A 12,564-nucleotide genomic window follows, 5' to 3' on the forward strand; every position below is an offset into this window, starting at 1 on the left:
AGGTAGAGCGCGTGCGGGAGGTGTACGCTGGGGAAGAGGATATGCGTGCCAGAGGAGGGGGCTGCACACAAGGGTGCATGCTGGGGAAGGGGGATGCAGGCTGGGGGGAAACACGCCGAGGGGGTGGTACACGCTGAGGAAGGGGAGAGACACAGTGGGGTGCGTGTGAGGGAGATGCACTCCGAGAGGGGGTGCACTCGGAGGAGGGAGGTGCAGCTCGGGAGGTGCGCGTTGCGGGAGAGGGGTGCACAAGAGGAGGTGCATGCCGGGGAAGGGGGTGCACGCGGGGTGGTATACGCTGGGGAGAGGGGTGCACGGGGCGGGAACGCACGCGAGGGGAGTGCACGCGGGAAGGTGCACGCCGGGGTTGAGGGTGTGCATGCCGGGGGAGGGGAGTGCACGCTGAAGGGGGGGGTGTCGTAGCAATTCAGAGGGCCCGCCCTGGAGCTAAGCGGCCCGCGGGGCGGAGCGGCGGGGCGGGCGGGAAGGTCAGGTCCGGGCAGCCGCGCTGACCTCGGGGACCCAGGCCCGCGGGTCGCACCGCAGGCCGCCAGCAGAGGGCGCCGCGCAGCCCGGCGCCTCGGGCCTGCACTGCGCCGGCGCGGAAGCGCTCCTGGCGGGGGCGGGACTTCCGGCGGCGCGCGGGCGGGGATCTCGGCCGGGGTCGCCCTTCGCACCCGCACGTGTCCGCCGCCGCCGCGATGCTTCCTCTGCTGCGCCGCGTGCCCCGCGCGCTGGGCTCCGCCGTCGCCGGGCTCCGCGCCGCGCCCGTCCCGCCAACCCGGCCGCTGCTGCAGCCCGCGCCCCGGCCGTGCGTGCGGCCTTTCGGGCTGTTCCGAGTGCGCGCCGGCCTCCTGCTCCCCCGCGGGCCCTGCAGCTGCGGCTGCGGCGCGCTGCACACCCAGGGTGAGGCTCGGGGTCGGGGGTCAGGGCTGGGGCGACGGGGGCGTGGGGTCGGGGGTCAGGCGGCGAGAAGTTAGGAGGTAAGGGCTGGGGGGAGTCGCGAGGGGTCGAGGGTCAGGGCTAGGGGGTTAGGGGACGAGGGGTCGGGGGTGGAGGTTGGGGGACCAGTGGCAAGGGGGTGCGGTGAGGGCCAGGGGGTCAAGGGTCGGGGGTCCCAGGGCCATGGCTCGCGGGGGTCGAAGGTTGAGTACCGAGGGGTCAGGCCGGGCCTGGGCGGTTAGGGCTGGGGGTCGAGGGGCTGGGGTCAGGGCCGGGGACCCACCGGGCGGGGGGCGGGGGATGTTCCCCTCTGCTGTAGGTCCTGGGCACCCAGTCGGGCGCGTTCCCCCACTGGTGGGCGACCAGCGGATTGAACCCGTGTTCCTCCCCCCACGGGTGGGGATAGATGTGATTAAACTCTGCGGGCGGCTTTGTCTGAGCCTCCGAGATGGACTGTTGGGGAGCCCGGGGGTCAGGGGTTCCAGGTGTGGTCAAGCCTGGCAAAACCGTTTTCCTAGAGTCTAGGTCAGCTTCCTGGTGAAGTGTTTCCAGCATTTTTACAGATGGGGAAGCTGAGGCATCACCGGTGGGAATTGGACCCCGTTTGTAGAGCCTGGTTGGCAGCAGCACAAGTATCAGAAAAGATCCCAGGTCTAGGTTTCCGGCTGCAGTAACCCCAGGTCTCAGGTTTTAGACGGACTGGTTCTTTTTCTGTGTCTTACGGACTCTTACCGTAGGAGACAAAGCTTTCGTCGAGTTCCTGAACGACGAGATTAAGGAGGAGAAGAAGATCCAGAAGCATGGGTCCCTCCCCAAGATGTCTGGGGGCTGGGAGCTGGAAGTGAACGGGACAGAAGCCACGTTAGTGCGGAAAGTGGCTGGAGAAAAGTGAGTGCGGGGGCCTGGGGTCCGGGGAAGCGCCCCCCGAGTGGGCCTGCCCGGCGCTGCGTTCATCGGGACCGCGAGGGAGCCACACGGCAGTTGGCAGCTAGAGGCCCGTGGTCCTGGGAGGCCGGCTGTCCTTCCTGCTGAGGCTGGGCGCGCAGACCCCGACTGCCCAGGGCGCTGGCCGCCGCCTCCGCGGGCTCTGGCTGAGGATCGGGGTCCCTGCGCCCTGAACGCAAACCTTGTGCCTCGCCTGTAGGACAGGATACGGCGCAGTGAGTGTGGCCACCAGGAAGGTGGGGGGCTCTCCGTCCAGTTCAGATGTGTGCCTCCCCCCCCCCCGTTCTGAGTCCACTTTCATTCGTGTTGTAAAGGAGGGTTCTGGCTCTTGGGTTTTTCTGCCTAGAGCGGGTCCTGTCCCCCAGGGTCAGCGGTGTGCTCTGTGACGTCACCAAAACCGTTTTCCTGGGGCGAGTGGAGTCGCAGCCGGTTTGGGGTAGTTCTACATAAGGTTCTCGTGAATAAAGGCATTTCTGTGCCCAGGGGCTCACCTCGGTCAGCGCTCGGGCGGGTCAGACAGGTCTTGTGGCTGAACGTCCAGCCGGCTCTCCTGCAGGAGGGGGCTTCTGCAGCTCCAGGGGGTGGCGGGCAGGGGTGGCGGGTGAGCCATACAGCTTCTGCGGGCCCCTCGCTGCGGTTTCCACTCGGGGCTCGGGGCCTGATTTGTCAGGTGAGGAGGATCCTTGCGCCTTAAAGTTGTCAGGAACTGGGTGTTTCTGGCCTGGTGTGTGAGTGAAACTTGCACTGCTGTTTTTTTTTTTTGTTTCTTTTTTTTTTAAGTTTATTTATCTTGAGAGAGAGAACAGAGCAGCTGAGCAGGGGAGGGGCAGAGAGAGAGGGAGACCAGAATCTGAAGCAGGCTCCAGGCTCTGAGCCCCACCTGGGGCTCAAATTCACGAACCGGACCTTGAGATCATGAGCAGAGCAGAAATTGAGTCAAACTATTAACTGACTGAGCCCTCCGGGCTTCTCTTGGTCCTTAGCCTCAGGCCGCTCTGCTCTGCCCCCCCCCCCCCCCTTGGGGGTAGCTTTCCCCAGAGGCTTCTTCTCTGCCATCCCAGCTCTTTCTCAGTCACTGCCACCGGAGGGCACCGGGGGCAAGAGCAGGGTGGGCGGAGGCCCTGGGGGGATAACCAGCGGGTGTGGCCCTGGGGCGTCACCGGCCCGAAGGGGCCCACACAGGACTGGATCTGGTGGAGCTAAAGTGGGGCCGGTCGGGGCCCATTGATGTGACTTCCGGTAGCTGACGCGTGGGGGGCACAGTCACGGCTGCTAAGTCCATCTTGGGGCCCGAGCCACCCGGCTGTTCGGGAAACTGTACAGTCGAGTCCGTGGCATCAGAGACATTGTTTCCATCGGCATTTGTAACTGTAGCACAGCTCGGCACTTTACTCAGCTAAATACCGAGTGAAAACAGCCCTTCCTGAGGTTTCTCTTGCCTCTGTAGGATCACCGTGACGTTCAACATTAACAACAGCATCCCGCCGACGTTTGCTGGGGAGGAGGAGCCCTCCCAGGGGCAGAAGGCGGAAGAACAGGAGGTGAGCAGGGTGCGCGGTCACCCGCCGGGATCCGAGTGCTGACAGGTCATTCCAGGGCCTCGGAGAAGGAACGTGTTCTCTTCTGATTCCTCCGCTGCGGGGAGGCAGGGGGCCTCTGTCCTCGGGGCTCTCCTCCCGGAGCAGCGCTCTCCGGCTGTAGCACCAGCACCGGGAGGCCCCCTTTCCTTCCCAGAACTCAGGAAGCTGCCCCCCCCCCTCCCCCCGTAGGTTTACAGTGTGGCCTGTGTGCTCTTAACGGGAAGAAACGAGCCTCTTTTAAGGCTTCTTACGATCGGGAGATGTTTGCAGTGTTTCCGAGCGAGGAATGTTCTGACGTGTCACAGGCTGGCGGTAAACACCAGCCACTGATCCAGGGTAGCAAAGCTGGGGTGTCAGAGATTGGGACACCTGACACTTTGGCACACGGCCCCTCTTGGCCGGACCCGGATGTGCCCGGTCCTCAAACATCTTAAGAGGCCGTGTGCCTGGCTAAGAGCCGGCCAGTGTGAGGGTCACAGGGTCCCTGGACTTCCTGACTAAGCAGGTGTTGGACTCGTCTCATGACCAAGCACAGATTACGCACCCCCCCCCCCCGTGTGCTTCTGTCTCAGCCACCCCGACTGCGGTCCCCCCGGTATCGGACGGCTCCCCGTCCAGTACAGAGGAAGACCCCGAAATGTCAGCGGGAAGGAGAGAGATCGCGGGGTTCTGGGCCAGCTTTGCAGCCTGAGGATGGAAAACCGGGCCCCGGGGGAGGAGGTGAATTAACTTAGCTGGGGCCGTAATTCAGATTTAATTCTAAGCGTGGCAAGTTCTGTGAACAAGTAAGACACTGACAGGTGCGAAGCCGCGCCAGCTGTGTGACCCCCTGCCCTCGAAGACCTCGTTTAGAAGTCCAGAAAGGACCTACTCAGGAACAGGGTAGCCCGGTCTCCCCAATGAGCGGGCGTGTGGCCTCGATGCCGTTAGCATTCCAGGCTGTTCACTTACGGGCACTAGTGCGTCTCGTCTGAAAGCGCCGACTGCCACCCCAGCCGTGGTCATCAGGGCCCCGCACGGTGAGCTCTCCGGTCCCCCTGCCGGCGCAGCACGCGCTGACTTGTTCTCGCTTCCCCAGCCCGAACTGACGTCCACTCCCAATTTCGTGGTGGAGGTTATAAAGAATGGCGGCAAGAAGGCCCTGGTTCTGGACTGTCACTATCCAGAAGATGAGGTGTGTAGGGTGGCATGCCCGCCCCCCTGGGGACGGGGAGGGCCTCCAGGGACCTTCCTGGGCCCGTTCAGGGGCCAGCAGAGCAGGGGAGGACGTGGGGGGTGAGGGCAGGTTAAAATCTGGTGACTCCCAAGCTGTTAATGGTCTGGTTTGTCCCAGAAGCCCCTTCACTTTCCCCAAATCCCGTGTCCTTTCTTTCAGGTGGGGCAGGAAGAGGAGGACGAGAGTGACATCTTTGCCATCAGAGAAGTGAGCTTTCAGTCGGTTGGCGAGTCTGAGTGGAAGGACAGGAACTACACGCTCAACACGGACTCCCTGGACTGGGTGAGCCCCCGGGAAGGTGGGCGCGCCCTGGGCCCCGCAGGGCGAGCGTCCCGGTCCGGGGGGGGGACACGCGGCATCTTGGTAGCGAGTGGCGTTTCTGTCTCCAGGCCTTATATGACCACCTGATGGACTTCCTGGCCGACCGGGGGGTGGACAACACTTTCGCCGATGAGCTGGTGGAGCTCAGCACGGCCCTGGAGCACCGGGAGTACATCACTTTTCTCGAAGACCTGAAGGGGTTCGTCAAGAGCCAGTAAGCCAGACCAGAGCAGACGTTGAACGCCTCGCGTTTACGGCAGGCTTTGGCCAGGGGACAAGCCCACTCTGGAGCTAGACACGCGTGCTTGGAGACGGTTTTCGTGCTGATATCATGGAAAATAATTCAGATTTAAATTATTTCTGTTGCCCTCTTATTTACTGTTCGTTGACTCCTCCTCTAGGCTCTGTCGCTCCTGGAATTTTGTATAACAGAATGACGGACAATAAAATTGGTTTCGCTCCCCTGAGGTGTCCCGTCTTTATTCCTTCCCTCAGCCTGAATCACAGAACACCCGACAGCAGAGACGTTTGAAAATTTTAATACAAAATAAGTTATAAATTAAACGTTTCTATTTACAAGGCCCTTTGTCCGATGGAGCGAGCGGGGAGGTGCCGGGCCGGTTCTAGAGGATCGCGGTCCAAGTGTCACAAGCCTGGAATGTGGACAGACCTCAGGGTGTGGTTCAGGGCTAATCAGTAGTGACATCTGTGCTGCGCTGGTTTGGGCGGTGTGGCGCCAGCATGGAGAGCCTGGCTCTGGGGCTGTGCTGGGGACCGCCCTCCCGCAGCCCCAGGACGACTGCCTTGGCCTTGGCTGCCGGCAGCAGCACAGTGGCCTCCAGCTAAGATCAGATCCCAGAGACACTCAAACGCCCTCCCCCTTGGGACGGGGGAAGCCAGAGGCCAGATTCAAGCCTCTGACAGCTGGTGGCTTTTGCGGCCACGCGGGGAGGTGAGGCTCCTCCCACTGACCCCGGGCCTCAAACAGGCATGTGCCGCAGGGAGGTACAGACCACGCGTGCCCCCCACGGGCAGAACCCCAACTTGAGGCCCGGTAAGCATCGGAGAGAAAATGGGCTCCTGACTCCCTGACCGCTCACCCGGCCACCATGCCACGGAGTCCCCAACCGCTTCCACAGGGGATACATGTGGCTTTCTGGGGTCTAGCGCCCTCCAGCCTGTGACCAGCTCAGACCGCTCGCACATCTCCTGCCTCCCGTGTCCTCGTGGCCACGCGTGACCTTTCGTAGCCCGCACCTGCGGCTTCGCCTCGCGCCCCACATCCAGGCCGAACCCCCGCAGCCTGACCCCTCGGTCCTGGACTCCCCCTCACGTGAAGCCAGAGGCCTGGTGACCCGAGTTCCAGCGCTCTGGGCACATGAACTCAACCCTGCTTCTGTCACCCGCCGGCCCCATGGCGGTCTCTCCCCACGGGAAGGCCGCGCTGGCAAGCTGTGCCCAGGAGGGCTGGCCTCGCCTCCGCCTGCCTTCCCTCTGCTCAGAGCTTCGGGGCCCTGACCCCACGGACCAGGGCCCGCGACGGCCACATGCTGGGGTGCCGCTGGGTGCTCCCAGCCACTCCCTCCAGCCCGCGGCTGGGGCTCACGTTCCCGTGCCACACACGTCAGGTGGCTGGCTCGCCCATCTCTGCAAGGAGGCGGGGGCCAAAGCCACTTGACCTGCGCCCCGTCTGAGCCCCCACCCCGACCTCAACCCGTTGCTGCAGACGCATCAGGCACCTGCCTACATGCTGGGGCTAGGAGTACAGTCAAGGTGTGGGGTCGCCCTCAAGGACGAAGGCACGAGTGGTGTCGTGGAGACGCGGCATCAGGCACAGCGGGAGCCCAAGGACAGCAGGACTCGGGCTGCCACGGTGCACGCGGCAGTGCTCAGTCACGGGTGCAAACCAGCCTCGAGCGTCGGACGCTGAGCGGGAGCCCCCGGAGGTGCCTGGTCTGTGAGGGGCTGGAGCAGGGGGGACGGCCGCCTACCACTTAAACCTCACCCAGGGTCCTCCCCACCCCGCCTGCGGGAAAGCCGGTCCCCACCGGCCCGAGCCCGGAGCAGGGAACAGCGGAGGCGCTGGAACCAGAGACCCGGACTCCAGGGCCGGCTCGGTCTCCCTGGAGGACGAGCCTGACGCAAGCCTGCTTCCCACCCCCAGCAGTGGGGACACGTCCCCTCATCACAGACGGAGCCCGCGGCACAGCTGCCTCCCTCCCCACCGTCCAGCCCCCGCACAGGGCACTTGTCTCCCCAGTGACCCGACGCCCTCCTGCTTCGTCCTGCACAACGGACACGGGCCGGCCTGTCTGGGTCTCATGAGTGTGACAATGTCCGCTGACTCTGGGCCAGGCTCCCCACTCCTGGGTGGCCTCTGTCCCCTCCCTTCCAGTAGTTTCTGCGGCTTCATCTTCCTGGGCAAGTAAACCCCTCAGAGAACAAACTGCACTTTTAAACACCTACCCGGTTCAAAAGAACACAGTTTAAAAGGAGATAAGAAGATAAACATCTCCCTGTTTCTGAGGTGGGATTTCTCCCGGTGCGGGAAGAGAACCTACGACTGGCCCGCTCTCGCCACGGGGTCCCCGGCAGGCTTACCAGGCAGCTCATGAGAAGAGTGGGCCTTTCTCCCGTCGCCTGTGTGACCGAAAATTCAGGCGTGTGGGGACAGTGTGCACTGTGCGCGTTCACGCTGTCCTCTATGCAGGCACGAAGCTTTTGCTCCGTCAACTCCGGAAACTAGGAAGTAAAAAAGTTAAGCCACAACCTAATCCAGCTACCCCAGAGTCAACAGCTTGAAAACCAGTCCCCGTCAGGTAAGAGGTCACGGGAGCGTAAGTTCTGAACACGGTTGTCTTCCTAGTGTTCCCAACTCCGAAGCACACTCCTGGAAAGATCTGGAGCCCAGGGGCCCTTGTGTTTAGCAAATGGCTGCGGGGGATGGGGGGAGGGTGCAGTGCCGGCCACGCTCCAACCTCCCAGCCGGGCCTGTGTGAGTAGGACGTGGGGTCGGGAGGGAGCCCCCGAGGCTCCCCACGAAAGCGGTCCGCGCCGGAAGAGGCCACAGCCATGTGCGTGTGGAACTTACTTGATTGGAGAGGTACAGGCCACACGGACACGTGACCACGCCGTTGGCTACCCTCAGGTTGGACCTGGAAGCAGAGTCGGGGTCACAGACGACCGAGGCCAGCAGACCTGGATCCGCAGACCTCTCCAGATAAGCAGTGTCTGCCGGTGGGGCGGGGAGGTGCAGCCACTCACCTGGGAGCGGGGGCGGGGGGAGCCGATAACGCTGGAAACCTTTCGCAGACTTACTTTGTGCACACAGGACAGATGAGGGGGTTTGCTTCCCATTCAGCCAGTATGATGCTGAGACACCGCTCGTCGAACTGCAAGCTCTTCTCATACTCGCTGATGATGCTCCGCTCTGCAAGGCAAGGGGCAGCTGCGCGGGCCGGCCCCGCCCCCTCCCCGGCCGGCCCCGCCTCCCCCGCCACGGGCCACGCCCCACCTCCCCCCAACCCCCGGCCGGCCCCACCCCACCGCCTACCCAGGGCGGACCCACCCCACCTGCCTCGTTCGCCGACCCCGACCCCACGCCAGGGGCCACTCCGAAGGCTTCATCCCAGGACAGAATAATGTCAGGCCAAATCATGCTACCAATCATAAGCCATTTACTGTTCTGTCAGGCTCCAACCTGTTGTCCCTCCCCTCCCGTCTGTCTGTCCTCCGTGAGCACCGGCGGGAAAGTGGTGAGGACAAGGGACAGGGACACAATGTCCACACACCTCTCCAGAGGCTGCGGGAGCAGAGCGTGGTGGGTCAGGGCCCTGGGGGGCAGCTGGAGAGAGGGGACACTTACAGGGCACTTCCTGCCGTCGCCCAGCCCACCCTGCTGAGTGTGAAGTGCCCTGTTCTCCAGCGTCCGTATGCTCGGTCTGTGTCGTGCACAATCTGTGTTCTTTCATGCGGCAAGCGGGCCACGGTGCCCAGGACGTAGGTGGTAGGAAGGAGGGACAGAGGTGAAAGACGCCGGTCCCTGCTCTCGATGAGCTCACGGTCTAGGCTGCAGAGCAGGGGGTCAGCAAACCACAGCCCACCTCCGACGTTTCAAATAAAGTTACGTTGGGAGGGAGCTGGGCTCGGTGTACTATTCCTCTGTAAACAGAAAGGAACCACCGCACAGAATAAACATGGGACCGCGTTCCACTGAACGGATGCTGCTTCCCGGCCGCACCCCGAGCTGCGCCACCCGGGCGCGACAGCACTGCCTTCTGTCTCAGGGTACCTTGTCCGCTAGCCACCAGGAGAAAACACCACCACGGAACGCAGAGTCTGAGCACAAGGCCCAGCGCCCAAAACACTTATTCTCGGGCAGACAGCCGAGTCTTGAAAGTCAAAACAGGGCCTTCTGACACCCGCCTGAAGCTAGAAGTGGAGGCAGAACTAATCGTCTCTGAAAAGTGGGCAGCGGGGCGCCTGGGTGGCTCAGTCGGTTAAGCATCCGACTTGGCCTCAGATCAGGATCTCACGGTTGGTGAGTTCGAGCCCCACATCAGGCTCTCGGTTGTCAGCTCAGAGCCTGCTTCAGATCCTCTGTCCCCCCCTCTCTGCCCCTCCTCTTTCTCTCTCGAAAATAAACAAACGTTGCGTCAGCATAGGGACGTGCAGGCGGAAGGATGACCCCAGGGCGCACCTTGGTCGGCCAGCTCCTGCTGGATCTCCTCGAGCACAGCCAGGTCCACGGGCTCCTCCAACTGCAAGAGAAAGTGGGCTCGCGAGGCTTCAAGTCCTAATCAGCCAGCAGGCCCCAGCCCGACTCCTACTTGGAGGCTGGCTTGAAGTCAGCTTTCACTGAGGAAACCGGTCCAGTCCTTCTGCAGGATTTAGCGATGATGTGGTAACACGGTCATGCCAAGAAGCCATCAACGAGCCACTGAACCCCCAGTGACAAAATAATGGTCCCAAATTTGGGGGGAGACAGCCTAGGGCAGCAGCTAAGTATCTGTTCTGCCAAAGCCAAGTAAGTGCCGGAAAGTTCTGAACCTTTGTAAACCTCACCTCGGGCCTCTGTGAAGCGGGAATAAACCTACTTGAAAGAGCTCCTGTGAGGGCCGACGGTTCCTCAGACACGGGGCGAGCGCTGGCGCACGTGGAAATCACCCAACAGTGCGTCATGGCTACAGACAGCCCCGATGTTTCCAGGGCAGCGTACCGGCATTTTCTCACGTTGCTTGGCCAGCGCTACCTTCTTCGTCGCACGAAGGTGAAGCGAAGCTCAGGGCACAGGAGAGGTGAGAGTGCAGAGCAAAACCAGGGCCGGGATTCCAGAACCACGGACCTCCAAGCCAGCAATCTTCCTGGTACGCGGTAACCGGTTTCCTGTCTGCACCCAGCCCCCCACTCTGGCTGAGATTGGGATCAGAAAGCTCTGGGACCCTCTACAGGAGAGAGCCTCCTGGCCCTTGCCTGCCGAATCAAAATCTCCAGGGGAGGGGAGCCGAGCAGTGAAATTTCTTTCTTTTTAGATTCATGAGATGCAGTGACACAGCACACTGACAGTCTGGGGTTCATGAACCAGGGATCCAGAAGAGTCTAACGTTCAAGGTGGAGGAGCCTGGGTTAAGGGTAGTTCGAAAGCTGAGCGGTTCGAAAGCTGGAGGATGGCGGGGTTAGAGGACTTGGGGAAACAGGGAGAGAGGACACCCGGCAGTCCTGCGCTGTAGCCCCTCCCCGAAAACACACACCCCAGCCTGACCTGAGCCGAGACCTCTGGACGGCCCTCCACCGACCGCAACGCACTCCACTCCTCTTCCATCACTTCGTGCACCAGAAGGGTGCTCTGAGCGCTCCCTGGCACACTGCCTCCTGCCTGGCGGTATCTGTTCAGGAGCCTGTCCCGGCTGTTTCTCATTCTCTCCAGGCATCCCTTGGAAGGAAAAAGACGGGGAGCAGTTCCGTTAAAAAAAAAAATTCCTGAGGCGCCTGGGTGGCTCAGTCGGTTAGGCGTCCAGCTTCAGCTCAGGTCATGATCTTGAGGTTCATGGGTTCAAGCCCCGCGTCCAGCTCCGCGCTGACAGCTCGGAGCCTGGAGCCTGCTTCTGATTCTGTGTCTCCCTCTCTTTCTGGCCCTCCCCCTCTGACACTCTGTCTCTCAAAAACTAAATAAACATTAAAAAAAAAATTCTTAAGACTAGGTGTTGAGACATTAAGGGAAATTTACAGACAGGAAACGTTCGGCTGTAACCTTAATTATTATTTCTGCATATTCCTCTCCAGCCCTTATCCACACACAGACAGATGGAATCACAATGCTTTGTTTACGGAGCCCAGATCGGCATATTTCACAGCCTGTCTTCAATGCCGGCGTCCTGACTCCCACATCCCTGCTGCTCTAGCTACGGCGATGATAGCCGCCTTCCTGGACACGTTTCTCAACGCGGGACGATTTTTAGCCCCCAGGGCACATTTGGCAATGCCTGAAGACATTTTTTGTTGTTGTCACTTGAATTGTGGGGCTACCGCATCTAGCGGGTGGAGGCCAGGGACGCTGCGAAACATTCCACAGTGCGGGGAACAGCGCCCCCAGCAACGAAGACCTGTCTTCCTCAAAACGTCCACAGCCCAGGTTGACAAGCCTCTGCTATTAGCGTCATTTCTAGCATCCCAGTATTTTCCTAGAATACAGGATCTCTACTCCTTTCTGGAAAGGTGGACCACATGACGGGAAGCATGCTGATGTCAGAATAGGTCACAAGTGAAGCAGGCGCACGTCCCTGCTGAGGCACAGTTACGGAGACGCAGAAGCCAAGTCTGGAGCAGAAACAGGCATCTTTTCCAAGTACTTGACTCCCCTCTGGAGAGGAACGGAGGGAAGCCGAGCGCCTCCCTGGCGCCCACCCACCGCCCCCAGCAGGTGGTGCTAGGACGAGGCCGGCTCGCCAAGACCCCGCACGCAGGGTCCAGAAACCCCGAGAGCGCCCGGCTCGGTCCAGTCCCGCTCAGGTCCAGCTCCAGGTCCAGGTCCCCCGCCACCGCCCGGCGCTCGGGCACCTGCCTTGCCCGGCACGCGGGAGGGCGGCTCCCCGGACGGAGTAGGGGTAACGGCGGCGCGGACGAGGCTTCCCAAGCCCCACGCCCACCTGCCGAAAAGCCTCTTTCCAGGACGGCGAACCCGCCGCCTTGTATAGCGAGCGGCGCCCCGAGCCCGGCGCCTCGGCCATCGCCTCTCCGCGCGAGTCGCCGCCAGGAAGTCCCGCCCCTGGGGGCGCTCAGAGCCCTGGGAATTGTAGTTTCCGGGCGCTCGGAGCGCTCGCTTTCGGGGAGTTCCGGGAAGGGCAGTCTCCTCGGCCTACCCCTCCCGGAGACACAGTTGAGGGCGACCCCGAGTAGTGGCATTTGTGAGGTCAGCCCAACCCGGGCTGAGGGAGGTAGATCCTGAGGGACGGCTAGGCTTAGCCAGGCGGAGGTGTCCAGCCAGCAATAAGAGACAGTCTCCGGCCGTGGCCTGGGGACCGGCCTTCCCGCAGCTGCCGAGCCGCCTCGGCGGCCCCGACT

General features: G+C 62.1%; 2 protein-coding genes across 4 annotated transcripts; one reads left to right on the forward strand and one right to left on the reverse strand.

Moving 5' to 3' along the window:
- Positions 1–627: 627 nt before the first annotated feature.
- On the forward strand, positions 628–5,471 carry C1QBP (complement C1q binding protein). The gene is made up of 6 exons (XM_027047232.2): positions 628–906; positions 1,680–1,830; positions 3,335–3,428; positions 4,546–4,641; positions 4,843–4,965; positions 5,073–5,471. Exons 1-6 carry the CDS (start codon positions 702–704, stop codon positions 5,220–5,222), a joined length of 819 nt encoding a protein of 272 aa, XP_026903033.1. The 5' UTR covers positions 628–701; the 3' UTR covers positions 5,223–5,471.
- Positions 5,472–5,527: 56 nt separating this feature from the next.
- Positions 5,528–12,496, reverse strand: RPAIN (RPA interacting protein). 3 transcript variants are annotated; one of them, XM_027047233.2, is made up of 7 exons: positions 12,150–12,468; positions 10,766–10,936; positions 9,704–9,764; positions 8,323–8,434; positions 8,096–8,159; positions 7,606–7,746; positions 5,528–5,657 (listed from the first exon to the last, which is right to left on the reverse strand). In XM_027047233.2, the coding sequence occupies exons 1-7, from the start codon at positions 12,228–12,230 to the stop codon at positions 5,628–5,630; spliced, it is 660 nt and encodes a 219-aa protein (XP_026903034.1). In that variant the 5' UTR covers positions 12,231–12,468; the 3' UTR covers positions 5,528–5,627. The 3 variants fall into 3 exon arrangements, with proteins under 3 accessions (XP_026903034.1, XP_014924934.2, XP_026903035.1); XM_015069448.3 differs by having other exon boundaries at positions 11,607–12,235; XM_027047234.2 differs by lacking the exons at positions 5,528–5,657; positions 7,606–7,746; positions 8,096–8,159; positions 8,323–8,434 and adding an exon at positions 8,547–9,165 and having other exon boundaries at positions 12,150–12,496.
- Between the last annotated feature and the right edge of the window lie 68 nt (positions 12,497–12,564).

The sequence above is a fragment of the Acinonyx jubatus genome, chromosome E1, assembly GCF_027475565.1.
Source record: "Acinonyx jubatus isolate Ajub_Pintada_27869175 chromosome E1, VMU_Ajub_asm_v1.0, whole genome shotgun sequence".
In the NCBI taxonomy this organism is placed as follows: Eukaryota; Metazoa; Chordata; class Mammalia; order Carnivora; family Felidae; genus Acinonyx; species Acinonyx jubatus.

Bases quoted from the DNA above. Each gene is read 5' to 3' on its own strand.
- RPAIN (XM_027047233.2), bottom strand. From the start codon at position 12,230: ATGGCCGAGGCGCCGGGCTCGGGGCGCCGCTCGCTATACAAGGCGGCG. The intron at 7,747-8,095 runs GTAAGTTCCACA...TTTACTTCCTAG, and splicing joins GCCTGTACCTCTCCAATCAA to TTTCCGGAGTTGACGGAGCA. The intron at 5,658-7,605 runs GTAAGCCTGCCG...TCCACATTCCAG, and splicing joins CTCTTCTCATGAGCTGCCTG to GCTTGTGACACTTGGACCGC.
- C1QBP (XM_027047232.2), top strand. From the start codon at position 702: ATGCTTCCTCTGCTGCGCCGCGTGCCCCGCGCGCTGGGCTCCGCCGTC. The intron at 1,831-3,334 runs GTGAGTGCGGGG...TTGCCTCTGTAG, and splicing joins CGGAAAGTGGCTGGAGAAAA to GATCACCGTGACGTTCAACA. The intron at 4,966-5,072 runs GTGAGCCCCCGG...TTCTGTCTCCAG, and splicing joins ACACGGACTCCCTGGACTGG to GCCTTATATGACCACCTGAT.